This window comes from Micromonas commoda, chromosome 6, assembly GCF_000090985.2.
Source record: "Micromonas commoda chromosome 6, complete sequence".
Lineage (NCBI taxonomy): Eukaryota > Viridiplantae > Chlorophyta > Mamiellophyceae > Mamiellales > Mamiellaceae > Micromonas > Micromonas commoda.
Window position 1 is genome coordinate 915,809 of NC_013043.1, and position 22,486 is coordinate 938,294.

General features: G+C 65.5%; 11 protein-coding genes across 11 annotated transcripts; 6 read left to right on the forward strand and 5 right to left on the reverse strand.

Annotated features, from left to right (window-relative positions):
- Positions 1 to 50: 50 nt before the first annotated feature.
- On the reverse strand, positions 51 to 986 carry MICPUN_91099 (predicted protein). Its single transcript, XM_002503251.1, has 3 exons — positions 889 to 986; positions 480 to 579; positions 51 to 160 (listed from the first exon to the last, which is right to left on the reverse strand). The coding sequence occupies exons 1-3, from the start codon at positions 948 to 950 to the stop codon at positions 152 to 154; spliced, it is 171 nt and encodes a 56-aa protein (XP_002503297.1). The 5' UTR covers positions 951 to 986; the 3' UTR covers positions 51 to 151.
- A 546-nt stretch (positions 987 to 1,532) lies between these two features.
- On the forward strand, positions 1,533 to 2,483 carry MICPUN_82640 (predicted protein; the record flags this gene model as incomplete). The annotated part of the gene is made up of 2 exons (XM_002502892.1): positions 1,533 to 1,913; positions 1,965 to 2,483. Coding segments are annotated over 2 exons (900 nt in total), but the record flags the coding sequence as incomplete, so codon positions are not given.
- A 540-nt stretch (positions 2,484 to 3,023) lies between these two features.
- On the forward strand, positions 3,024 to 3,833 carry MICPUN_82505 (predicted protein; the record flags this gene model as incomplete). The annotated part of the gene is made up of 1 exon (XM_002502893.1): positions 3,024 to 3,833. One exon carries the CDS (start codon positions 3,024 to 3,026, stop codon positions 3,831 to 3,833), a length of 810 nt encoding a protein of 269 aa, XP_002502939.1.
- Positions 3,834 to 4,016: 183 nt separating this feature from the next.
- On the forward strand, positions 4,017 to 8,876 carry MICPUN_59463 (predicted protein; the record flags this gene model as incomplete). Its single annotated transcript, XM_002502894.1, has 1 exon — positions 4,017 to 8,876. One exon carries the CDS (start codon positions 4,017 to 4,019, stop codon positions 8,874 to 8,876), a length of 4,860 nt encoding a protein of 1,619 aa, XP_002502940.1.
- A 93-nt stretch (positions 8,877 to 8,969) lies between these two features.
- MICPUN_59464 (predicted protein) lies at positions 8,970 to 9,845 on the reverse strand (the record flags this gene model as incomplete). Its single annotated transcript, XM_002503252.1, has 1 exon — positions 8,970 to 9,845. The coding sequence occupies one exon, from the start codon at positions 9,843 to 9,845 to the stop codon at positions 8,970 to 8,972; it is 876 nt and encodes a 291-aa protein (XP_002503298.1).
- Positions 9,846 to 10,221: 376 nt separating this feature from the next.
- MICPUN_101095 (predicted protein) lies at positions 10,222 to 11,332 on the forward strand (the record flags this gene model as incomplete). The annotated part of the gene is made up of 3 exons (XM_002502895.1): positions 10,222 to 10,272; positions 10,469 to 10,546; positions 10,709 to 11,332. 3 exons carry the CDS (start codon positions 10,222 to 10,224, stop codon positions 11,330 to 11,332), a joined length of 753 nt encoding a protein of 250 aa, XP_002502941.1.
- A 114-nt stretch (positions 11,333 to 11,446) lies between these two features.
- MICPUN_59466 (predicted protein) lies at positions 11,447 to 12,688 on the reverse strand (the record flags this gene model as incomplete). The annotated part of the gene is made up of 1 exon (XM_002503253.1): positions 11,447 to 12,688. One exon carries the CDS (start codon positions 12,686 to 12,688, stop codon positions 11,447 to 11,449), a length of 1,242 nt encoding a protein of 413 aa, XP_002503299.1.
- Positions 12,689 to 13,826: 1,138 nt separating this feature from the next.
- On the reverse strand, positions 13,827 to 14,681 carry MICPUN_82554 (predicted protein; the record flags this gene model as incomplete). Its single annotated transcript, XM_002503254.1, has 2 exons — positions 13,827 to 14,482; positions 14,537 to 14,681. Coding segments are annotated over 2 exons (801 nt in total), but the record flags the coding sequence as incomplete, so codon positions are not given.
- Positions 14,682 to 15,629: 948 nt separating this feature from the next.
- MICPUN_59468 (predicted protein) lies at positions 15,630 to 17,837 on the forward strand (the record flags this gene model as incomplete). Its single annotated transcript, XM_002502896.1, has 1 exon — positions 15,630 to 17,837. The coding sequence occupies one exon, from the start codon at positions 15,630 to 15,632 to the stop codon at positions 17,835 to 17,837; it is 2,208 nt and encodes a 735-aa protein (XP_002502942.1).
- A 365-nt stretch (positions 17,838 to 18,202) lies between these two features.
- MICPUN_82870 (predicted protein) lies at positions 18,203 to 19,177 on the reverse strand (the record flags this gene model as incomplete). The annotated part of the gene is made up of 3 exons (XM_002503255.1): positions 18,203 to 18,741; positions 18,924 to 18,980; positions 19,126 to 19,177. 3 exons carry the CDS (start codon positions 19,175 to 19,177, stop codon positions 18,203 to 18,205), a joined length of 648 nt encoding a protein of 215 aa, XP_002503301.1.
- Positions 19,178 to 20,646: 1,469 nt separating this feature from the next.
- On the forward strand, positions 20,647 to 22,365 carry SSIA (glycosyltransferase family 5 protein; the record flags this gene model as incomplete). Its single annotated transcript, XM_002502897.1, has 1 exon — positions 20,647 to 22,365. The coding sequence occupies one exon, from the start codon at positions 20,647 to 20,649 to the stop codon at positions 22,363 to 22,365; it is 1,719 nt and encodes a 572-aa protein (XP_002502943.1).
- Positions 22,366 to 22,486: the final 121 nt, after the last annotated feature.

Genomic DNA, 22,486 nt, shown 5'->3' on the forward strand with positions numbered 1-22,486 from the left:
TCGACGATGAGTGGCCGGTAAACTTTTAGTGCGCCTCCCCGGCTTCGTCGTTCAAACACCGAATGCAGTGTATATTACATCTAGAAGATGCACGAAATCCACCCTAATATTCGCTAGCTCGCCCCGAGCGTAGCGCACAGACACGGCGCGCTTAGTTGTTCTGCGTAGGAGAGGGCGGGAAGGAACGTCAGTTTACGTCGGCGGCGTGATCGACCTCGGGGGCGGGAGGGGCGGATCGGCTCCTGCCTGGCGGGCCGAACCGACACCGCGCGCGGGGACGGGTGGGACGGGACTCGATCAGACGCGATCACGCGTCGGAACGCGCGTTCGATGTCGAGTCGAGTTTCCGTCCCGCGCGCGTCTCGATCGAACGCAGCCTCTCGCGAAGACGGCGCGCGCGACACAGACTAGACTGAAAGCCCGATCGCGCCAACACCTTTCGAGGGGGCGGTTTTTGGGAAAGCTTCGCGGACACTCACCTTCACGAAGCCGATGTCCTTGGCATACTCGCGGAAGCACTGCCTGCAGATGTTGAGGTTGTACTTGCGAATGATACCCCACTGGTTTGCGCACACGCGGCTGTTGAGGGAGGGAGAGGGGGCGAGGGGTCAGCGAAGGTCAGGGGAGAAATCGGTCAGGGTTGGGGCATAAAACCCTAGAAAACCCATCGGGAGGGTGCCCCGGGAACGGTGCGGAGACGGCCGCGGAAGGATCGAATCGACGCGTCCGAATCGACCAAAGGTCGCAGCGGGACGATATCGACGCCCCGTGGGTCGTCCACGCGCTCGCATCGACCCGAGATCGGCGTCGAGCGGAGCCGCCAACCGCCAAAATTTGGCGAGAGAGGCACCGTTTCCCGGTCCCGCGCGTGGCCGGAGATGCACTCACCAGCGGCGCTGGCCCTTGCCGTTGCACTCAGCCTTGGTAGCCCAGATGTTGGCGAAACCCATGTTTGCTAGCGAAGCTTGAACCTTTGCTTCACGCAACGATTCGCGCGCGTTTAAAGAGGGCGCCCGTGATCCCTGCTCCCCGCTTTTCTCCTCGGTCCTGCGAGAAAACTCAAAAAAACGAAGCGCCGATTTCTTCCTCCATCTTTCCCTCCTTTGCCCCCATTCATTTCTCTATTTAGCGTTAATGCTCGAGTTTCGACTGCTCGAGGTAACTGTTTGCATGTGTTTTGTCGGGAAGAAATGATCACACGAATGGTCTGGCGGACGAGGCACCACGCACGGCAACGCCAATCTCCGCAAGTTTAACCGTTTTTGGCCAGGAGGATGCCACTTCGAGGCGCGCTCACTATCGCTCGCTCACGACCTCCGCTCTCACCTCGCCACGCCGAGTGGTCGCCCTTTCAAGTTCGAAGGTTCGCCGACCTCCGATGCGATATTCGTCCCCGACTCGCGTCCTCCCCCGCCCGTCGCACCCGATCGTCTGTTTTGGCTCATCTCATTTTGGAAGCGATGCCGCTTACGTCCCATCGCGCCCCGAACCCGCCCCATCGTCCAGCGCGCAGGTCGCCCCTGGATCCGTTCATGTCGTCCATCGACGTAGAGGAACTAGAGGTGCGAGTGCGCCGCAGACTCGCGCTCGTCGACGCCCGCCGCGCCGACTCGATCCCCGGTGACGCCCGCGCCCGTTCCGAGGATGCCCGCTCCGGAAAAGGAACCGCCTCGCGCGAGCGCAGGCTTCCCTCCGACGGCGGCGTGGTGGCGCAGAAGGCCGCGTCCGACGTCGCCACCATCGCATCCGCGTGCGAGGGCATCGCAATTTTCGATTCGCTCCGCGCCGAGGACAGGGACGCGCTGTTCCGCGCCATGTACCGCCTCGAGTACGCCGCGGGCGAGGCGGTGGTCAGGCAGGGCGAGGAGGGCTTCAACTTTTACGTCGTCGTCGCGGGATCCGCGGCGGTCACCGTGCATCGCGACGGGGACGAACAAGGTGCCGACCACCACGCCAACAACGAGGAGGAGGATACAGAGGTCAGGACGCTGTGGCCCGGGGATACCTTCGGCGAGGTCGCGCTCCTCCACTCCGTGCCGCGGACGGCGACGGTTCGGTGCGGCTTAAAGGCGACCACCGTCTGGGCGCTCGATCGCGAGACGTTCAAGCGAACGCTGTCGCGGGGCGCGTTCCAGCGACGCGAGGCGTACGAGCGGCTCCTTGGCGGGGTGAAGACCTTGGAGCGGCTCGACGAGTACGACAGGAAGCGACTGGCGGACGCCGTCGTGCCGTGCGCGTTCGCCAGGGGCCACGCCATTTGCGTCCGGGGCAAGGCGGAGGGCGCCAAGTTCCACATCATCGAGCGCGGGGAGTGCTCCGTCGAGCTCGTCGGGGGCAAGGAGATCAATCGCCTGAAGCCCGGCGATTACTTCGGCGAGGTGGCTGCGCTTCAGGGGGCGGAACCCACCGCCACCGTCGTCGCCCTGACGGGGGTACAGACGCTCAGTCTGGACCGCGACGCGTTTGTACGGATGCTCGGCCCCGACGTCATCGACGCCATGCGCGTGCGGACTCGAAACTACCACTACGCCACCGCGCAGGACCGCGCAAAGGCGCCGAGCACGCTCCCCAGGCGCTTAAACGCGACCCGCCAGACGACGAGCCCGGGAATTGGAACGGGCGCGGCGGCGAGGGTCGGGTGCGACGGCGCCGGCGGCGGGATGCTCGCGGCTCGCGCTCAACTTCGACGCGCGAACCACTCCGCGCACGTCGCCCACGACACCTCCGGATCGACCGGGGGGTTCGGCGCGTCGTCGTACCTCAGGCGGTACGTCGAGCGTCGGTCCTCCGCCGCTCAAGGTGGCGAGACGCGCGCGGTTCGATGGAGGGACGGCAGGGGTCGCGCCACCGTGCGCCGGCGGGATCTCTCCTTCCACAAGGAGCTCGGCGTGGGCATGTCCGGCGAGGTCTACCTGGCTCTCGCGACGAACCTGGGCAACGCGCACTGCTGCGTCAAGGTGATGTCCAAGCGTAAGCTGCTCCGTCTGGACCAGGCGGAGAACATCATGCGCGAGAGGACGCTCATGCGATCGTTCGGCGATTCCCCGTTCGTGATGCAGTCGTTGTGCTCGTTTCAGGATTCCGCTCACCTCTACCTCGTGATGGACTTCATGCCCGGCGGCGACTTGTTCCAGCTCCTCGTCAACGGCACCGAGAAGGGCGTATTCGCCCCTCCCGCCGCGGTGTTCTACGCCTCCGAGGTTCTCCTCGCCCTCGAGTACCTCCACGGGCGGGGGTACGTGTATCGCGACCTCAAGCCCGAGAACATCCTCATCGACGGCGAAGGCCACCTCAAGCTCGCCGACCTCGGGTTCTGCAAGCCCCTGCGACCGGGCGAACGGACGTACACCACGTGTGGCACGAGCGACTACATGGCGCCGGAGGTGATGCTGTCGCAGGGGTACGACCGGTCCGCGGATTACTGGGCGTTTGGCGTCTTGGTCTTCGAGATGCTGGCGGGGTACGCGCCGTTCCAGGCCAAGTCGGATTCGCAGCGCCACCGCAGGATCCTCACCGCGGACCTGCGGTTCAAGGACGGGTTCCAGCTCCGCGCCAAGGACCTGGTGAGCAAGCTGTGCGTCGTGGACACCAGCAGGAGGCTCGGCATGCTCTCCGGCGGCGTCGACGACATCAAGCGCCACGCGTTTTTTCACGAGCGGGGCAAGACGGATTGGGCGGCGAGGGCGCGGCGCGAGGCGACGCCGCCGCTCATGCCGGTGATCCGTCGCGCGGAGGAGATGACGCGGGGAGAGGCGCTCAAGTCGGTGGCGCGGGCGACCGCGGCGGAGGCGCCGTCACCCGCATCGGACAGGGTGTTCAGCGAGTACTACTAGCGGAACCGTTTTCAATCCATCCCATCTGCGTGAAATCCGCCCTGCGTCAGGTCGAACGAGCGAGCGCCGGGTTTACTGAAAGTGCCCTCCCAGGTTACCGGGGCCTCGGCCTCGGTCACTCTCCGCGGAGCGTCGGCGCAAGCTCGGCCGGGTTTTAGGGTTGGACGCGCGCGGACGAAGAGGATGGGCATCGGCGACGACGGGCGGGATGCCGCGGGCGGGGTGGCGCGCGACGAGATCGTTCGGGAGTTGGTTCGGGAGCCGAAGGGATCGGACGGGAGGTCCGAGAAGGGCGAGGTCGGCGAGCGGGGCGACCCTCGGGCGATCGACGAGCTCAGGCGATACGTGTGCCGCGTGCTCGGCGTCGATCCCAAGGTGGAGGGCGAATCCGTCGTGCCGTTCAACGGCGTCGGATCGTCCGCCACGCGCGTGGACTGGGCGCGCGTCGGCGCCATCTGTCGCTCCTGGAGGGACGGCGAAGCGAGCGAGGACGACGGCGACGGCGCGAACGAGGCGAACGAAGCGAACGAAGCGAACGAAGCGAACGGAGCGGACGGGGCGGACGAAGCGGACGAAGCGGACGGAGCGGACGCCGACGATCCGAAGCTCACCGCGGCGCAGGAGCGCGACCTCGCGATCGGTCGCATCGGACCCCGCGTCGTCGCCGTCGAACGCGCATCCGCCTCGGGGGACATGCACCTCGGCGACGGCCCGCACGGCCCAAACACCTCCGTCTCCTCCCGCTCCAACTTTTGCAGCTTTCGCGCCAACGCCTGCGTCTTCGGCGGCAGGTGGCAGTACGAGGTCACCATACGCACCGCGGGCATAATGCAGATCGGCTGGGCCACCGTGCGATGCCCGTTCACGCAGGAGCACGGCGTGGGCGACGCGCAGGACTCGTACGCTTTCGACGGGCACAGGGTTCGCAAGTGGAACGTGGCGTGCCAGCCTTACGGCCAACCGTGGGTCCCCGGCGACGTCATCACGTGCTGCATCGACCTCAATTCGGACGAGGACGGCGGTGGCACGGTGAGCTACCTTCGGAACGGCGCGTCCATGGGGGTGGCGTTCCGGAACGTTCGACGGTCGCAACCCGGCCTCGCGTACTTCCCAGCCGTGTCCCTCAGCGTCAACGAGGCGATGGACCTCAACTTCGGGAGCTCGCCCATGCGGTACCCGCGCGAGGGCCACGCGCCGCTCACCGCCGCCGCCGACGTCGCGCCGGCGTGGCGCAAATCCGTCGAGGCGTTTGCGCGGCTCTGCGCTTTCGGCGGCGTCGACGACCCGGCTCCGTCGAACGTGACCTACCGCTGCGAGGCGTCGGGGACGATGTATCGGCAGAGCGGGACGCCCGCGCTGCTGACGTGGGACGACGAGGCGATGCTCGCGTGCGCCACGCTGCAGGCGGCGGGTCCCGCGGAGGGCATCGACGAGGACGACGCCGTTCGCGCGCGGCGGCGCCTGATCCGCGACCGGCGACGCGGGTTGATACGAACGGTCACTCGCGCGGGGGAACGAAGGCGCGTCGACGAGTTCGAGCGCACGATGCGTTTGCTGCGCGTCGGTTTGTACGACGGCCGCTTCCGGGTCGAATTGAATGAAATGGGTCCGGAGTCTGGGGACGAGTTCGACTACGCAAACTTTTCCAACTCGGAGTACGCCCTGTTCGTCGGCGAGCTGACCCGCGCGCTCGCCGAGGAGGTCCGCTCGACCCCGTTCCTCGAGGATCCCGAGTCTATTCAGGGGACGTCGTCGATCGAGCCGGGGGCGAGCGAGAAGACGTCCGGTTTGCCGTCGCATTCGCCGCTGGCGTTTGCCGTGGCAATCGCTTGCGATAGATACGCTCGAAGAGCTTGGATGTCCCACGCCAAGTGGCACGCGGAGCTCGAGGATTTGCTGACGTTGAAGTCACCGAGCCCTCGAGACCTCGAGGCGATGCTCCCCGCGTCGTCGGTGTGGTGGCCGGGCGCCGCCGCGTCCGAGGCGGTGTTCAGGGCGGCTGACGGCGGTCGACACGCGGGCGGGCGGGAATCTGAGCAGAGATGCAAGGCGGCGGGTTTGAAACTCAGCGCGGCGATGTCGAGATCGTGTGCGCTTCACTGCGGGCTCGTCGACGCCGTCTGGAATCACGGCGGCAAAGCGTGGCAAGACCGAAGTGGCGAGTGCGTGATAATGCAATTTGGTCCCGGAGGACCCTTTGGCGCCCACGGGACCATATGGCTCGCCGCGCTGCTCAAGAAGAACGTACCCGGGCAGCACGGTCGGGCGAGGCGAACGGATCCGAGCGTGATGGGCGCCCTCTACTTCGCGATGCTCGCGCTCATCCGACCCGAACTGGAGAACCCAACGTGGAAACCGTTCTTTGACGGGCTGGGCAAGTGGCACCCACTTGGATATTACAACAGCTTCGCACACCAGTTCGATCTTCCCCTCTTTGGAGGCGGCGTCTCGCACGTTCGGAAGGAGTACCCGGAGGATCATTTGGCGCCCGCGCTGGAAATCGACGCGAGCGCGCTTCGACCCACCGCCGCGATGAAACTCGTGAACGACGTCCCGGATTTTTCTGAGGCGGGTTTGCCCCCGCTGACATGGCACCAGAAGCACGCCAACGCGTGGCACTTCGACTCTATCCAGTTCATGTACCACCTCGCCGTCGGCGCCCAGTACAGGAGCGCCGCGGGTCAGCTGCAGACCCAGATCCAGGCCGCGAAACATCTCGAGGAGTACTGCGAGAACCTCCCCAAGGTGGAGGCTGCGCATCAGCGGCACAACGCGCAGACCAAAATCATGACCCAGCTCCAGTCAATCTCAAACGAGTCCGCGGCGTATCCCCCCGGCGAAAACGCGAGCGAGGCGTTCATCCAGCGCCTCCGCGCCGCGCTGACCGAGGCGCGTCAGCTGGCGAGCCAGGGCCTGGTGTCGGACGAGGTCGCGGGCGCCATCGCGGTCGCGACGCGGGACCTCCAGGAGCGCTACGACGTGGCGTTGGTCGACGAGGGCGCGGAATTTACCGCGGCGGCTGACGAGGCTCGCGAGAGCGCGAGCGTTTTCATTGGCGAGTTGAAAGAGGAGATCGTCAAGCTTCGGGACGAGGTCGTCGAGAGCTCGCGGGTGTGCTGGTGGCACAGGGCGACGCTGCACCGCCCGGAGCAGCAGGCTGGAATGTTCGCGGCGGCGGCGTACCAGGCTCGGGTGATCCTCGCGGCGATGGAGCGGGGCGGGGAGCCGCGCAAGCTGCCGTCAGACACCGACGACGAGGACGGGGACGGGGACGACGGCGGTAGCGTTTCGTCCGCAGGAGACTCCAGCGACGATGAGGATGACGACGATGAGGAGGAGGAAGATGCGGAGGCGGCTGGCGGAGACGGGAGCGAGTTGGAGGGCTCGGTCGAGCGAGAAAACGTCGACACCGACGACGACGAGAATGACGACGAGAATGACGACGAGAATGACGGCGACGACACCGCGGGCAGCTGCTCCATCCCCGGCGTCGCCACCAAGAAGGGTGCGCTCCTCCAGCACGTCCCCGCGTACCACCTCGAGGTTCTCATCGACTCGTTCCACGCGCTTCGTCGCGGTGACCCGCCGTACGCGCCCGTCGCCCCGGCTCGAGCCGCCGCCAGCCCGGGGCTGCACGGCGTGGTCAAGCTCCTCGTGCGACACTTCGCGGATGAGCGCGTCGTGAACCCGGACGTCCGCGACATGATGCTGCAGTCGGTGTCCGTGCTGCTGCAGTACAAGGAGTACGTCGCCGTGTTCGAGGCGAACGAGGAGGCGCGCGCGGAGATGGTGCCCTCGCTGCTCCGATCGTTCGACAGCAGGTTCTGGATCCCGGTGTCCAACATACTTCTCCGACTGTGCAAGGGTGTCGGGTTCGGGCAGTACGACAACAAGGCGATCAAGGTCCTCGCTGCGATCAAGGCGATCAAGAAGGATAGCGCCGACCGTTACCGGGAGACCGGGAACGTCGCGGTCGTCGCGAACAGTCAACGCGGCGAGGATGATCACGCGGCGTCTCCCGACGCGGCGCTCGCGGAGGCCATCGCAAACTCCGTGGACAGCTCCAGCCCTCTCTTCCAGGCGCTCATCGTGGAAACCTTCAAGAGCGATCCAAAGCTTCTGGAAAAGTTCCTCGACCGCGTGTTCAACACTCTCAACTGGACGATCACCGAATTCGGCGTCGCGCTGAAGGAGATGCTCGACATGCGCCAGCGCGCGGCGGCGGCTCGAAACCTGCAGCGAAAGTGCACGGTCATGCTGGAACTCAGCGTGACCCTCGAACGCGTGCTCGAGTTTCTCACGCTCGAGCTCCCCGTCGCGTTTCTGGACAGCTCAGCGTCCATGCGCATGAAGCGGCTCGTGGAGATTTTGCTCTTCGTCCTCGGGCACACGTGCGGAGCGGGCTCCGACGCCAAGCTGTTTGAACAGGCGCTCAGCATGAAACTCCCGGTTTTCGTCGCCGACAAGATCTCTCGCGCGCCCGTCCTGGCGCCCATCGCGGGGATAATCCTGAACCTCGAGGTGGCGGCCGCGGCGTGGGTGGAGGGGCGGGGCGAGGAGTTCGGCGTGAACGAAGTGTCGGACACCGTCGCCGACGAGCTCGCGGCGGGCGCCGGCGAAAATAACATCTCGCAGCTGGAGTACATATGCGCCTTCGACTGGGAGGAACACTTTGGCGCGTTCACCGGCCGCGAAGAGGCGATCGCGGAGCTCAGGGACGTGGTGCGCAGGGTCCGCGACACCCGCGAGGACATAGAGCGGCGGCGCAAGGCTGAGGACGAGGTCGACGTCCCCGAGGATTTCGTCGATCCGATTATGCAGAGCGTCATGACGGACCCGGTGACGCTGCCCGGGAGCGGCGTCGTCGTGGACAGGGAGACGATCAGGCGGCACCTGCTCACCGGGGACGGCACCGACCCGTTCAGCCGGACACCGCTCGACGAGTCGATGCTTCGAGACGCGACGGATCTCAGGAAGAGGATCGACGAGTGGCGCAGCGGCCTGCACAAGAACGTGGAAACCGCCCTGGAGGACATCGACTGAGGACGCGTCTTGATGTTCAGGATGCCACCTATGTTATAAAAAGTGACCGATCGACAAAGATAATAAAACGCCAAAACGCGGCGCGTACGTCGTTCAATCCGGCGTCCTCGCTACGCGGATCGTCATCGCCGCCTCCGGATCCGCCGCCGCCATCTCCTCCGCTACGGATGCGTACACCTTTGCCGTTCGCAGCTGATCGTCGTTGGCGACGATTACGATCTTGCTCCAGCCCCTCTTCTTCGCCTCCTCGAACGAGAATATCGCGCTCTCCCGCGTGTTCATGCTCGCCTCCTCGAGCACCCACGTGAACTTCTTCCCGACGCACGTGTGCCGCCTCGCGCGGTGCTCGCAACCGCCCGAGTTGCCCGTGAGCTCTCGGATGCGCCTGTGCTCGCCCCGGCCATCCTTGGACGCGCCCTCCGGCGGGCCCGGGTAGACGTATCCGAACCCCGGGAGCGGGCACTTGGGGTACGAGTCGTGGACGTACTCCGTCTTGGTGTAGTTGGCGATGAGCTTCTCGGCGAAGTGGCGCATCGTCTCCGCGGGGGAGACGTTCTCCCACGAGTAGTCCACGGGAGCGCCGGTTAAGATGAGGTTCTTCGCGCTCTTCGCGCAGAAGAGCTGCGCGCCGAGCAGCGTTCGCGACTCGAGAGCGGGCGTGGACGGGAACTTATTGTCTACGCCGTAGCCGATGACGAGCGCCGCGTCGTAAGGACCGTCGTCCTTCGCGACGGCGACGACGCCGCCCGACGCGTCGAAGGCTTCGATGGCCGGTATTCTCGATCCCTCGATCGTCATCGCGCGGCGCGCATTGCCGGACGCGGATGAGGAGGACGCGACGTCGTTCAGAAGACCAGGAGGCGCGAACTTGACGGCGATCGCGATGAGCACCGCGACAGCGGCGACGATGTACGCGAGGCCGGCTTTACCGCCGGCCTCGGGCTGCTTCTTCGAGCGGCGACTCGCCATCTTCTGAAGCGACGCAGAAACCACGTGGCAGAGGAGAGGCAGTGCTAAAAGCCTTACCCTCGATCATATTTCTCGGTAAATAGGGATAAAGTGCAGGTGTAATCGTATGAAGATACAGTGATAAAGCATGTCTAATTCGATAAACTTTTAGAAAAGTCGATCTCATTTTGAACTGAGAAGACCTTGGCACCCCCAAGACGCCACGAGGCGCTTACACATCACCGCGCGAAGTCGAACGCTCAGTTCGCACCTCGCCCGACGTCGCCTCCATATTAGAAGGAGCGGCTCGATTCTTCCTAGGTAGTCAGAAGCAGACGCGACAGAGATGTACGGCGGATACGACGGCAGCGCGACTCAGTTCGCGGGGGATGGCTTCATGCCCACCCCGACTGGCGCCACCGGCGCGGCGACCGGCGCGGCCGGCGGGGTGAGTCCTACTTCCCACTCGCCCACGTCGTATCATCACCCCGTATCTCGATACGACCACGACGCGAGATAAACCCTCGCGGGTCGGCCCCGACGTGGAATCGCGCGGCGGCCTCGCACCTGGGCACCCCGGTTCAAAATCTCGCCTCGCGCTCGCCTCTCACCCTGCACTTCCCCTCGCCTCTCTCCTTTCGCAGCGCGGCCAGGGTCGCCCCGACTCGCTCGTCCCGGTGACGGTCAAGATGCTCCAGACCGCGATCGCGGCGTCCAACGTGGTGCGTTCGCGGACCGATGTCGCCCCCGCGTCCCAACGCGCGCACCTCTCCGTCCCAGATCCGGCTCGATTTCAAACCCGCCCAGCTGTGGTTTTGAACCCGCGCGCACGCAAACACTGACGATTTTTTCGCCCATCTCGCTCGGCTCGCGACTGCGCGCAGGACGACGGCCTTCGCGTCAACGGCGAGGAGGTCCACAACATCACCCTCCTCGGTAAGATCATCGAGGCGAGCGACACCGCCACCAACCAGGTGTACACCCTCGACGACGGCACGGGCACCGTCATCGTCAAGCAGTGGGTCGACGCGGATGACGCAGACGCGTCGTCCAGAAAGGATGAGCTCGTCGTGGGCAAGTACGCTCGCGTCTACGGGCACGTCAAGCAGTTCGGCAGCGACACCTCCGTCGTCGCGTTCAGCGTCCGTCCCGTCCAGGACCACAACGAGGTCACCTACCACTTCCTCGAGGCTGTCTACTGCAACTCGCACAACGCGCAGCGAGCGGATGCCAAGCCGGCGGCTGGCACCGCGTACGCCGCGCCCTCCTCGGCGCCCGCGTCCGCGCCCGCCGTCGACCCCGGCGGAAGCTGCGTGGACCAGGCCAAGGCGATCTTCGAGGGTCCCGACGGGCGCCGCGACGAGGGCGTGAAGATCGACGTCGTCGTGCAGCAGCTCAACGGGCGGTTCACCGAGGCACAGGTGCGCGAAGCCGTGGAGCACCTGGTCAACGAGGGCCACCTGTACTCCACCATCGACGACGATCACTTCAAGTCCACCAACCTCTAGACGGAGCGGTAGTCAAGCAGGGACGGCGAACGAACGGGGGGCTGACTTGTCTTCTAAAACCTAGCTTCTTGAATTGCAAGTGATGGGATGTTGAATGCGTTCTCGCGTCACCCTCTACGATTTAACCAGGCCTGCCCAGTCCGCCTGCTCCTTGTACGTCTTGGTCATTTCCGTTGTCCACGCATTGTCCGTGATTTCGGCGACGGTTGCCGGCAACAAATTATTTGGCCGGTCGCCTCCCTCCCGCTCCTTCCTGACCATGTCGCTGATATCGCTGAGAGTCTTCGCCCGGACCATGGACTTTGCCTCCCGCCTGGCCAACCGAAGCTGCGTCCGGAGGTATTCCTCCTCCCGCCGCAGCTCCTCCACCTCGCGCCTGAGCGCCTCGTTCTCCACACCTAGATCCACGGGGAGCCACTCGTGCCTCACGTACTTCACGAACCCGCCCGCCGCGCCGGCGACGCCCTGGGTCGTTGCCGGGTTCTTCGACACCGCGGCGGCGACCCGGACGGGATTAACATCGTCGGCGGGTGCAGGTCGGACGCAGCCCGCGTCGAAGCCGTACGCGTCATCCTCCTCGCACCCGAACGCCTCGTCGGGTTCGTCGAAGTAGTCGCTGCCAAGAGGGGCGACGGCGTGAAGCGACGGCGTTTCCTTTCCCAAGTCGAAAGACCCGGACTCGGACGCGGGGTCCAGGTCGAAAGACCCGGATTTAGACGAGGGATCCGCGCCGAAAGGCCCAGACGTGGGCCCGGCGAGGCAGACGGAGCCCGCGTGCGAGCGTTTCGCCTGGCGGGACTGGCGCAGTGCCGTGACGTGGCAAACCACCGGCCCGTCGACGCACGCGCACATCTTGAAGCACTGTTTCGGGGAGCGGAGAGGGCGAAAGGGGGCTGGGTGAGTGCCAGTTTTTTTTTCTCGGCGGGGGCGGGGAGGAATTGGCAGACCGGGGGATTTTTTTCGACGCGTCACCCAATGAAAACAGCCCTCTCTTAGAAGGCATCTCTTTTGGATCGGCTGGTGGGGCGCGCCCGTTCCCGGACGGGAGCCACGGCGGATTCGAGCGGAGATGTGACTCACCCTAAGACAATTGCTGTAATCTCTGAAACCCACGTCGCCGCGCCTGTTGCCGCAGTCGTAGGTGTGGAACCTGGCGCCGCAAGTCCCGCACACCTTGGCGAAATCGGGGTTTCGTTTCAGCATGCCCCCACAGCAGTGGCACGAGCCCTTCGCCGCCTTCCTACCCTGGACATCCTCCTTGCTGTCCTCCTCATCCTTGGCGGCGCGTTTCTTGGGCCGGAGGCTCATATCGTGTCCCGCGGAGCACTTCTCTGCGGGGGACTCGGATGCCGACATGGACCCGTGGGCGGCGATTCCGTGGGCGGCGTCTTTCTGATGAGCGTGCCACGACCTTTCGGGAGCGTGCCACGACCTAACTTGAACAACCGATGGCACGTGATTTTGCACTCCCCTTTTTTTTAGGGTGAAAAAAATCGGGCCCCAAAAAATAATTTCTAGATTTTCAACCATGCGGACTTCGGCTATCATAACACTTAATCAAAAACACAACACTTCGGGGCGCGCGTTCGGCAGTTTGGTCCAAAATCGGCTCTTCGGCGGTGTGAAAACAGTGGTGAAAACATGTTTGCGGTGAAAGTTGGGGCGGAATCGCTGGCGAGACCTTCAGCTTTGGGCGCTTCTGGGACGTCTGATAGAGCTACTGGATGAACGCATCCTACGGAGACATTACAGTTTCTCGCACTCGAGCACTGGTTCACGTTCGATCCGATTGACGGTTGGATTCCACGTCGTCCTACTCCTTCGTCCGCGTGAGCGTCGCAAGCGTCGGCGGCTTCGGCGCGCCCATCGCGGGCAGCGGCGGTAGGTCGAGCAAACCCCGCACTCGCATCGACCGCGCGCTCGCCCCAAACTCAACCTCCTCCCCCGCCGCGCGGCCGCCCCCGCCGCCCCCGCCCCCGCCCGCCGTTCCCTCTCCCTCCTCCTCGTCCCCTCCGTACGCGCCCCGCATCGCCTCCACCTCCGTCCTCCAGTCCCCCACCCTCGGCAGCGGCGGCGGCGGCGAGCGTCGCGACGAAACGTCCGGCAGCGACGTCCTAGACCCGCGGCGCGAGTGCCGCCCCCTCCCGCTCGCTCCCCGCGCCGTCCACGCCCCGGGAGGAGACCCCGAGTCCGACGGAAGCCGAGCCCTGTCCATTTTGTCGTCGTCGTTCAAATCGTCGTCGTCGCATCTCTCGTCGCGCTCCCCGCGGTGGCTCGAGCTGTTGTCGGAGGAGCCACTCGTGACGAAACCCCCCCCGGCGGCTTTTGAGTGCGCCGCGTCGCTCGGACCGGTCGAGCTCGCGGGCCCGCTCGTCGGCGCCCCGTGCTCGCTCCCGCCGTCAAAACCGCCGAACCGAGAGTCGTCCTCGTCAAACTCGTCGGACCAGTAGCCCTCGTAGCGCAACGCGGGTACCTCCACGTCCACCTGAGCGTTGACGACGAAGGGGTGGAGCAGGAGCGCCTCGCTGTCGGGGCGAGCGTCCGGGTCGCGCTGCAGGCACATGAGCACAAACTCGGACGCCGCGGGCGAGAGCTGCTCGGGGACGCGCGGGAGCTCCTTCGTGCTCGCAATCTTGAATATCGCCTGTACCTGCCCGCTGCAGTCGCCCCACGGGTGCTCGCCGCTGGCCATCTCGATCACGGTGCATCCCACGCTCCACACGTCCGCCGCCGGATGGTTACCGCTGCCCTTCTGCCGGATAACCTCGGGCGCCATCCAGTACGCGGATCCCTTGAACGACCCCCCGTCTGCCATCTGCTCGACGAGAGATTTGGCCATCCCAAAATCCGCGAGCTTGATCCTGCCGCTCTTCTCCACCAGGATGTTCCCGCCCTTGATGTCCCTGTGCACGCACCGCTGCGAGTGCAGGTAATCCAGCCCGATCAAAATTTGCCGCGTGTACACCGAGATGACGCTCTCCTCGAACGCGCCGAACCGCGACAGTAAACTCGCGATGGACCCGCCGGGAACGTACTCGAGGAAAATGTACAGCGCCCTGGACTCCCTCGATATCCCAACGTATCGCACGATGTTCGGGTGCTGAAGCCTAGACAGGAGTTCCACCTCCTGCTCGAGCTGCTCCACCGCCTCTGTCGCGGACGCGTCGATCCCTCCCTCCTCCGGTTGTGGGTTTAGGCCTAAACCCCCTCCAGTATCGCCGGTTCTCCTCGTCATCGCCACCTCCTTGACGGCGAAGAGCTCGCCCGTCTCGCCGTTCAGGCCGAGGTAGACGGTGCCGAACGACCCGCTCCCGAGGCAGTCGCCCTTGGTCCACCGCCGGGGTTTCATGGGCGCGGGCGCGAGGTAAAAGCCCGTGCGAACCGTGTCTGTACGATCGTCGGAGTGGCCCGAGCTCGTCGTGTCCGCGCCGACGCTGCCGCGGCTTCCCAAGCGCCTGTGCCGCGGCCTGGACCCCAACCCGCCAGCTGTGTTGGACCCCCACCCGCCGCCAGCTGTGCCGTCGCCGTCGCCGCCGTGCGTGCCGCCGCCGCCGCCGTTCGAGATCCGCGCGTGCTCGCCGAGGTTAGAGAGGCCGAGCGGACGGACGAACTCGTCGCCGCCGCGCACCGATCCCCCGGGCGACGGGGATGATCGGCCAAACGACGGAGGGCCCGACGAGGGGCCCCTGGGCGAGCGCGCGTGCGGGTCATCGCGGAAGCCCTGGTGCCCTCGGGCGGCGTCGAATCCCGGCGAGCGGGGGGGCACGACGGGGATGCCGTCGTCCCTGCCCCCGAACGCCTCGCGGGAGCGCGTGCGCCTGTGCCCGGGCCTGTGCGCGCCGGGGTTGGACGCGCGAGGCGATCCCGGGATTTGGGGCGACGCGCCCGCCTCGAGCGCGGCGGGTCGGCTGGAGGGTCCGGGGGGCGTCGCGGCTTGGTCGACGTCTGCGGGATCGCGCGGTGCGGGCGAGCCGGTCCTGGATTTGGACTTCAGCGACACGCCGGTGAGCCTCCTGAACCAGCCCATCCCGCGAACCGCGCTCCTGACTCAATTACTCTCGGACGAGCCCGGGTCAGCGGGCGCCGGTGGGTGCCGGTGGGTGACGCTCCCTCTCGCGATGCTGACGCGCGGCGTTCGTCGCGCGCTAATGATGCGTCATCGTTCAACGGCCTGCCCGGGCTTCGAGTCCGCGGGTCGGGGGCGCCGGGTCGTTTTGACGAGGAGCGGCGAGAACTTGCGCTTGAACGAGGACTCCAGACGGGTGTGTTGCACGGGAAAACGAGCTGCTGACGAATAATGAGTGACACGAGCCCCGCGCCCCTCACATCAGGGCGCGCGACGTGGGCAGATCGCGACGCGGGTCGGGGGCGTGATATACAGGTGGGTTCGATGGGAGATCAAAGCCGGGCATCGGAGCCCGCCGCGCGATCGGACGCGCGCGACTCGGCGAAGACGAACGGTTCAGAAGCGAGCTTCGAAGACAACGCAACTCGCCACGTGACTCGGAGGGGCGCCCGTCGATGCCTCCTGACCGCCAGCCTCGTCGCTTGCCTCGTCGCGCTCCTCATCGTACCTGTTCCGGTCATCGCCGCGTCGTCGCCCAAGACCCGGCGCTGGGCGGATCCCAACGAGGTCAAGGCGGGCGAGGCGAGCGAGACCCAGCGCGAGGAGATCCGATCCTTCTTCAGCTCGCTCGACGCTGACGGCGACGGCCAGGTCCGCGGCGACGAGCTCGGCGCGTACGTGGCGTCCAGCGTCGGCGGAAAGGACTTCGACACCGACGTCGAGGTCGCGGACGCCGTGCGCGCGGTGCAAGAGCGCATCGACGGGCAGGACACCGGCGACGCCATCGACGCCGAGGAGCTCATGGTGTCGCTGACCAGCACCAAGAACCAGATGCTGCGACCGCACAAAGTCGCGCGGTGGGTCCGTCACGGCCTCAACTTTCCCCAGTACGCCGAGCGCTTCATGTCGCACGGCATCACGCTGCTGGACTTTCCCGCCCTCCTGGCCGACGACGGCGCCGCGCTGAGAGAGGAACTGGGCGTCGAGAGCGCGCTGCACCGAGCCCAGCTCACCCGCGCGCTGAAGCGGCAGCTCCTGCAGCTCGGTCGATCGCCCGGCGAACCCACGGACGTCCGAGCCGCCGTCGTCGCCGAGGACGTCGTCGTCGTCAAGTGGAGGCCGCCCCGACAGCACGGCCACCCGCCGGTTCACGCGTACGCGGTGCAGGTGAGGGAACCGGGTTCTCACGAGTGGCGCGTATGCGGCGGGGCGACGCACGAGGACGAGGACGACGAGGTACACAGCGCCAAGGCGTTCGTGACGCCGACGAGGGAGATGGCGGCGGCTGCCTTGGCGGCCGGGGTCGGAAACGGTCGGAACGTGCCGCTGAGGTTCAGGGTTGTCGCGTGGGGAGGGCACGGCGGGGGAGTGAGCGATGAATCCGCGTCGGTGGAGATGAAACCGCTGCGAAGATCGTACAAGAGGGAAGGAGTTCGCGCGGGTGGAGGCCAGGTGGAGAGCGACTCGATCACCGCCGGGAACACCGTCGTCACGGGTTCGAACCCGCGGGTTCGAACCGCCACGGGTTCGAACCGCTCCACCTTGCTCGGAAGTTTGTACAGCGCCCTCGGAACTTTCCTCATCGCCGCGGGTATCGCCACCAGGTTCGCTCTCAACGGCGCATCCTTTGTCGCGACGAGGGGGGTTCAGTTTTTGCTGAGGCGCCCAAAGTCGCACCGCGAGAACGCCGCCGCGGATTCAGGAGCACGCGAGCCCCCGCCGCGCACGGATGAGGCGACGGCCAACGGCGACGAGGACCGCGCGTCCCCGCCGCCGCCGGGTCTCGCGGGGCCTCAGCCCCGGTACGACCGCGCGAGGGTCCTGGAGTCGGCGATGGCGGCGGCGGTGGCGGCGGGGGTGGCGGACGCGTCCGACGAGGCGATCCTGTCCTCTCCGTCGGTAGCGGCGGTGAACGGGGCGGTGGTCGGGTCCAACTCGGCGAACGGTTCGTTTTACGCGAGCGACGACGACGACGACGACGACGACACAGCTGGCGACATCGACGTCGCGCCCGTGGTCTGCGGGTTGTCGAGCGAGCCCAAGAAGAAGGGTCGGTGCTGCGTCGTGGGTTGTAACGCGAGGTGGGACCGGTGGAGCTCCATGGGCGACTTCCGCATGATGTACCAGAAGCACTACTGCGGATTGTGCCAGCGCGCGTACTGCCAGGCGCACACGCGGGTCAGCCCGCACGGGACGAAGGGAAGGTGCGACCCCGAGAGCAAGTGCTACTGCGCGGTGTGCTGGGACGATTTGAACGCGGCGACGAGGGAGGCGCTCGAGGCGACGAACAGGCTGCCGAGGCGGGAGCCGACGAGCGGGAGCGCGACGCCGGACGCGAGGAAGCGGGCGAAGACGAGGTGGCGCTCGGTGCTGAACTACAAGCTTCGAACGCCGTCCAGGGCGGAGAACTTGAACCTCATGGACGAGGATGTCGAGTGACGGGAGTGAGAGGAGACGCAAAGGAACGACGCGAGGAGGGGGAGCGTTTGGACGACGCTTTTGGATCGTCGTTCGATTCGCGCGAGTGTTGGTCGACATTCTCGTTAAGATTCGGTGCGTTGTTTTTTATGTAGTATCCTCCTCTCGCATCCTCCTTAGCTAAGACGAACCCCGCCCACTCGGGGGTTCCCTTCATCACCCGTGTCTATGTTTGCGAAACGGTGCAGTCGGCTGTTCCGTCAGCGGACCCCAACACTCGTGCCGTGTTCCCTCCTCTCAAGGGACCCGTCCTGTTTACCAACCTCACGCGGCGTCCACCGCCCGCGTTCCTCGCGTTTCCTCCTTCGCACCAACGCGAATTAACTTTACGCGTCTCCGAGGTCCTCGTCCTCGTCGGGCAGCGGCTGCGCGGCGGCGTTGGCGAGCTCCGCCTCGTACTGCGCCTGCTCCGCGGGATCGATGGTGACCTCGGGCGGGGCGAGGGCTGGGGACTCCACGAACTGGAGGGTGGGGTCGCCCGCGAGCTTGCGCGCGAGGTAGAGGAAGGGCTTCTCGAAGTTGTAGTTGGACTTGGCGGAGAGCTCGTAGTACTGGAGGTTCTTCTTGCGGTGGAAGGTGATCGTCTTGGCGCGCACCTGGCGGTTGCGCACGTCCACCTTGTTGCCGCAGAGGACGATGGGGATGTCCTCGCACACGCGGGTGATATCACGGTGCCACGTGGGCACGTTCTTGTAGGTGGTGCGGGAGGTCACGTCGAACATGATGATGGCGCACTGGCCGTGGATGTAGTAGCCATCGCGGAGGCCGCCGAACTTCTCCTGGCCCGCGGTGTCCCAGCAGTCGAAGCGGATGGGACCGCAGTTGGTGTGAAACTCGAGGGGGTGAACCGCCACGCCGACGGTGGCTGCGGAGAAGGGACGAAGGGGACGTGGGGAGATGCGGGGGACGCTTCAGTCGAGTCGGTCGCGCCGGCGGCGGATGTGAGTTTAAAAACGGGTTCGACGACGGGGTTGGATCTCTCGTGAAACGTTGCACCCCGGGGGGCACGGCGGGTGACGGGATGCTCAGCGCGCGCGGGGCACTCACGAAGGTACTTCTTCTCGAACTCGCCGGTCAAGTGACGCTTGACGAAGGTGGTCTTGCCTGAGGGAGTGAGGCGGGTGGAAGGTGGGCGGGTCAGGACGCGGATCTCTATGGCGCGCGGCGGCGTCGCGAGCTTTCGCCGATCGTCGATCTGGAGGGGGACGCGTCGGAACTCGGGATCTGGCGGGACGGTCGGGACACTCACCGGTACCACCGTCACCGACGAGGATGAGCTTGAAAGTGGGAGTCTGAGCCATCTTTCTCCTTTCTGTTGGGAACGGGGAGGGCGCGGGTCAGCGCTCGGGGTCGGCGGCGTGGGGTCCTCGCGACGCGGGGAGATCCCCCTTGAAAGGGGGCTGAAAAAAAGGCTCGCAGACGGCGACAGGGCGTGGACAATCTCGACGATGGGACCGCGATCGCGTCCCGAACTCGAAGCGGAATGGGCCGGTGTGTTCGTTGAGCTCACCTGTTCCTTAGCGAACCGTGCGCTGAGGCTTGTCTGAAGTGGACGGGTACCAGGGATCGTGCCAGGACTTCAAAAAAGATGCCTACTTGCACTTCGTCAGGTTTTTTTGGCGGCGTTCGCTTTGGTCGGTTGTGACGGTATGAGGAAGCACCCTGCGCCAAAAGCAATTGGGCCGAGCTCCGCAACGAACACCTGTGCGCGTGAACGCGATCGGAGTCACGCCGAAATTTGGAATTTGCCAGATATTTTGGGAGTTCCGACTGTTTGCCTGTTCCAGACCAAACGGAACCAATCGAGTCACTGTGAGCCATCCACCGCAGCAACGCGCGATGCCTCCGACGAAGCAGGAGCAGACAATCGGCCAGCTCAGATAGGGTGACCGAGCGCGTGCGTGTGTCATTCGCCACGGTCGCACCGGACTTGCGCGCACGAAAGACACGCCCTCGAGCCTCAAAACTCGCGCGTGACTTCGTAACCGAGTCCTCCCGCGGCAGGTCGTGAGAGATGAGCGCCTCCGTCGCGAGCGCGTGCCGCGCCGTCGCGGCGAACGTCGCCGCCGCAAGGAGCGCTCGGGGGAGGGCGAGCGTGCGACGCGGAGGAGACGCGGTTTGTGGCGCGCGCGCGACGCGCGTGATCGCGCCGCGCGGGAATGCGCGCGTCGGGGTGGTGATGAACTCGATGGATGAGCTCGATGCGGAAGGTGAGTCGCCTGAACGATCGTTTGGACGCGGCGCGACGTCTTCGACCCACGCGCCGTTGCCCGCATTCTCCCCAAAAAACATTTTTTTCGTTGAGCTTCCTCGCCTTCGAATTATCGTGGGTCGACGGGGACACGCGACGCGTTACCGGCGCACGGCGCTGCCGTATCGCGCGCGCACCGCGCCGCATCGCGCGTCGTTCGAATCCGATCCAACGCCATCGCGCATCCCCCGCCTTAACTTCCACATGCTCGGACCGCTGACCCGTCCCCCCGCTCCCGCACCCACGACAGCCGCTGCGGTCATGGAGCAGATCCGCCAGCTGCAGGAGGCGAACGACAAGCTCAAGCAGGACATGGACCTCTTCGCGATGCCCGAGGCGCTTCCCCAGCGCCCGGACTACGTCCCCGAGGCTGGATCCCTGCAGGGGACCTCCGCACCCAAGAGCTCGTTCAGCGCGGACGTCCTCGGGATGGAGATGCCCTACCTCGGCGAGGGCGAAACGCGCGTCGGGTTCCAGCACTTTGACAAGGTTGAGAACGAGAGGGCCCGGATGGAGGCGATGCGGGTGGAGCAGGCCGCGAGGGTGACGGGCGTGACCCCGAGGCCGCCGCCAAAGTACGAGAAGACCGAGTGGCCCCTCTCCATCGTCTTCGTCTCCTCGGAGGTGACGCCGTGGTCCAAGACTGGGGGCCTCGCCGACGTGTGCGGTTCGCTGCCGAGGGAACTCGTCAAGCGCGGCCACCGCGTGATGGTCGTCTCGCCGTACTACCAACGGGGAACCAAGGAGGATAAGTACTTCGAGGGTGCGTTCGACACGTGCTCCAACGCCTCGGTTGGGTGCTTCGGCGCCGCGCACGAGGTTGGGTTCATGCACCAGATTCACGACGGCGTCGACTTTGTATTTGTGAAACACGACTGCTACGAGCGGCCGGGGGGTATCTACGCGGACGCCATGGGCAACGCGTGGGACGATAACCAGTTCAGGTACACGCTGCTGTCGCACGCCGCGTGCGAGGCGCCGCTCAAGATCAATTTCGAGGGTAAGGGAACGTACGGCGACGAGGTTGTGTTTGTCGCCAACGACTGGCACGCGGGTCTCGTGCCGCTCGTGGTGGCGTCCAAGTACCGCCAGTACTGGAACACCTACCACAACGCGCGGACCATCACCGTCATCCACAACATCCTGCACCAGGGCAGCGAACCCGCCACGACGTTCCCTAACCTCGGAATCCCCGACGACTGGTACTGGTGCCTCGAGTACCAGTACCCCGAGCACATGCGCGCGCACGAGCTCGACCTCGGGCTGGTGGTGAACATCCTCAAGGGCGCCGTGGCCACCTCGGACCGCGTGCTGACCGTCTCCGAGGGATACGCCGAGGAGATTTGCACCCCGCTGGGAGGCAAGGGCCTGGAGGGGATCCTCACCGAGCGTAAGCACAGGCTGGACGGCGTGGTGAACGGCATCGACCTGGACGAGTGGAACCCGGCGAATGATCCGCACTGCGAGTTCCCTTACGACGTGAGCAACCTCGCGGGGAAGCTCATGAACAAGCGGGCGCTGCAGCGGGAGCTCGGGTTCGACGTCCGCGACGACGTACCTCTCCTGGGTTTCATCGGTCGCCTGGACTGGCAGAAGGGACCCGACCTGATCCGCGACTCGATCGCCGAGATGATGAACGAGGACGTTCAGCTGGTGATGCTCGGCTCGGGCATCGGCGAGCTCGAGGGATTCATGCAGTGGGCGGAGGCGACGTACAACGACAAGTTCCGCGGGTGGGTCGGATTCAACGTCCCCGTCGCGCACCGCATCACCGCCGGCTGCGACATCCTCTTGATGCCCTCCAGGTTCGAGCCGTGCGGCCTGAACCAGCTCTACGCCATGAGGTACGGCACCCTGCCGATCGCGCATGCCACCGGCGGCTTGAACGACACCATCACCAGGCACAACCCGTTCGCGCTGGACGATCCGGAGGTGGCGGTGGCGGCGGCGATCGCGTCCGACGAGGGAGAGGACGGGAACAGGGAGATGGCGGACCTGGGTCCGGGCACCGGCTGGCTCTTTGACTCAATGGACACTTGGAGTTTCATGTACTGCGTGTCAAACGCGTGCAAGCTGTTCCGGGAGAACCCGAGGATGTGGCGCGCGATGCAGATCCAGGCGATGTCCCAGGACCTCTCCTGGTATCACGCGGCGCTCAAGTGGGAGAAGATCTTCGAGTGGTCGAAGATCGACCCGCCGCACTGCGAGATCAAGCAGGAGCACCACCACCACTACTGATTCGATTGGGCGCGCGAAGCAAGGCTGCCCCGTTTTGTACCTTCTACTTTTCGTGAGCGGGATTCGGCATAAACGACTTTATCTCGTTTGAGCAGATTGCATTTTAATACACCATACCACA

Excerpts from the sequence above, each read along its gene's own strand:
- MICPUN_91099 (XM_002503251.1), bottom strand. The coding sequence starts at position 950 with ATGGGTTTCGCCAACATCTGGGCTACCAAGGCTGAGTGCAACGGCAAG. Across the intron at positions 580-888 it reads GGCAAGGGCCAGCGCCGCTG|CCGCGTGTGCGCAAACCAGT; the intron begins GTGAGTGCATCT and ends CTCCCTCAACAG.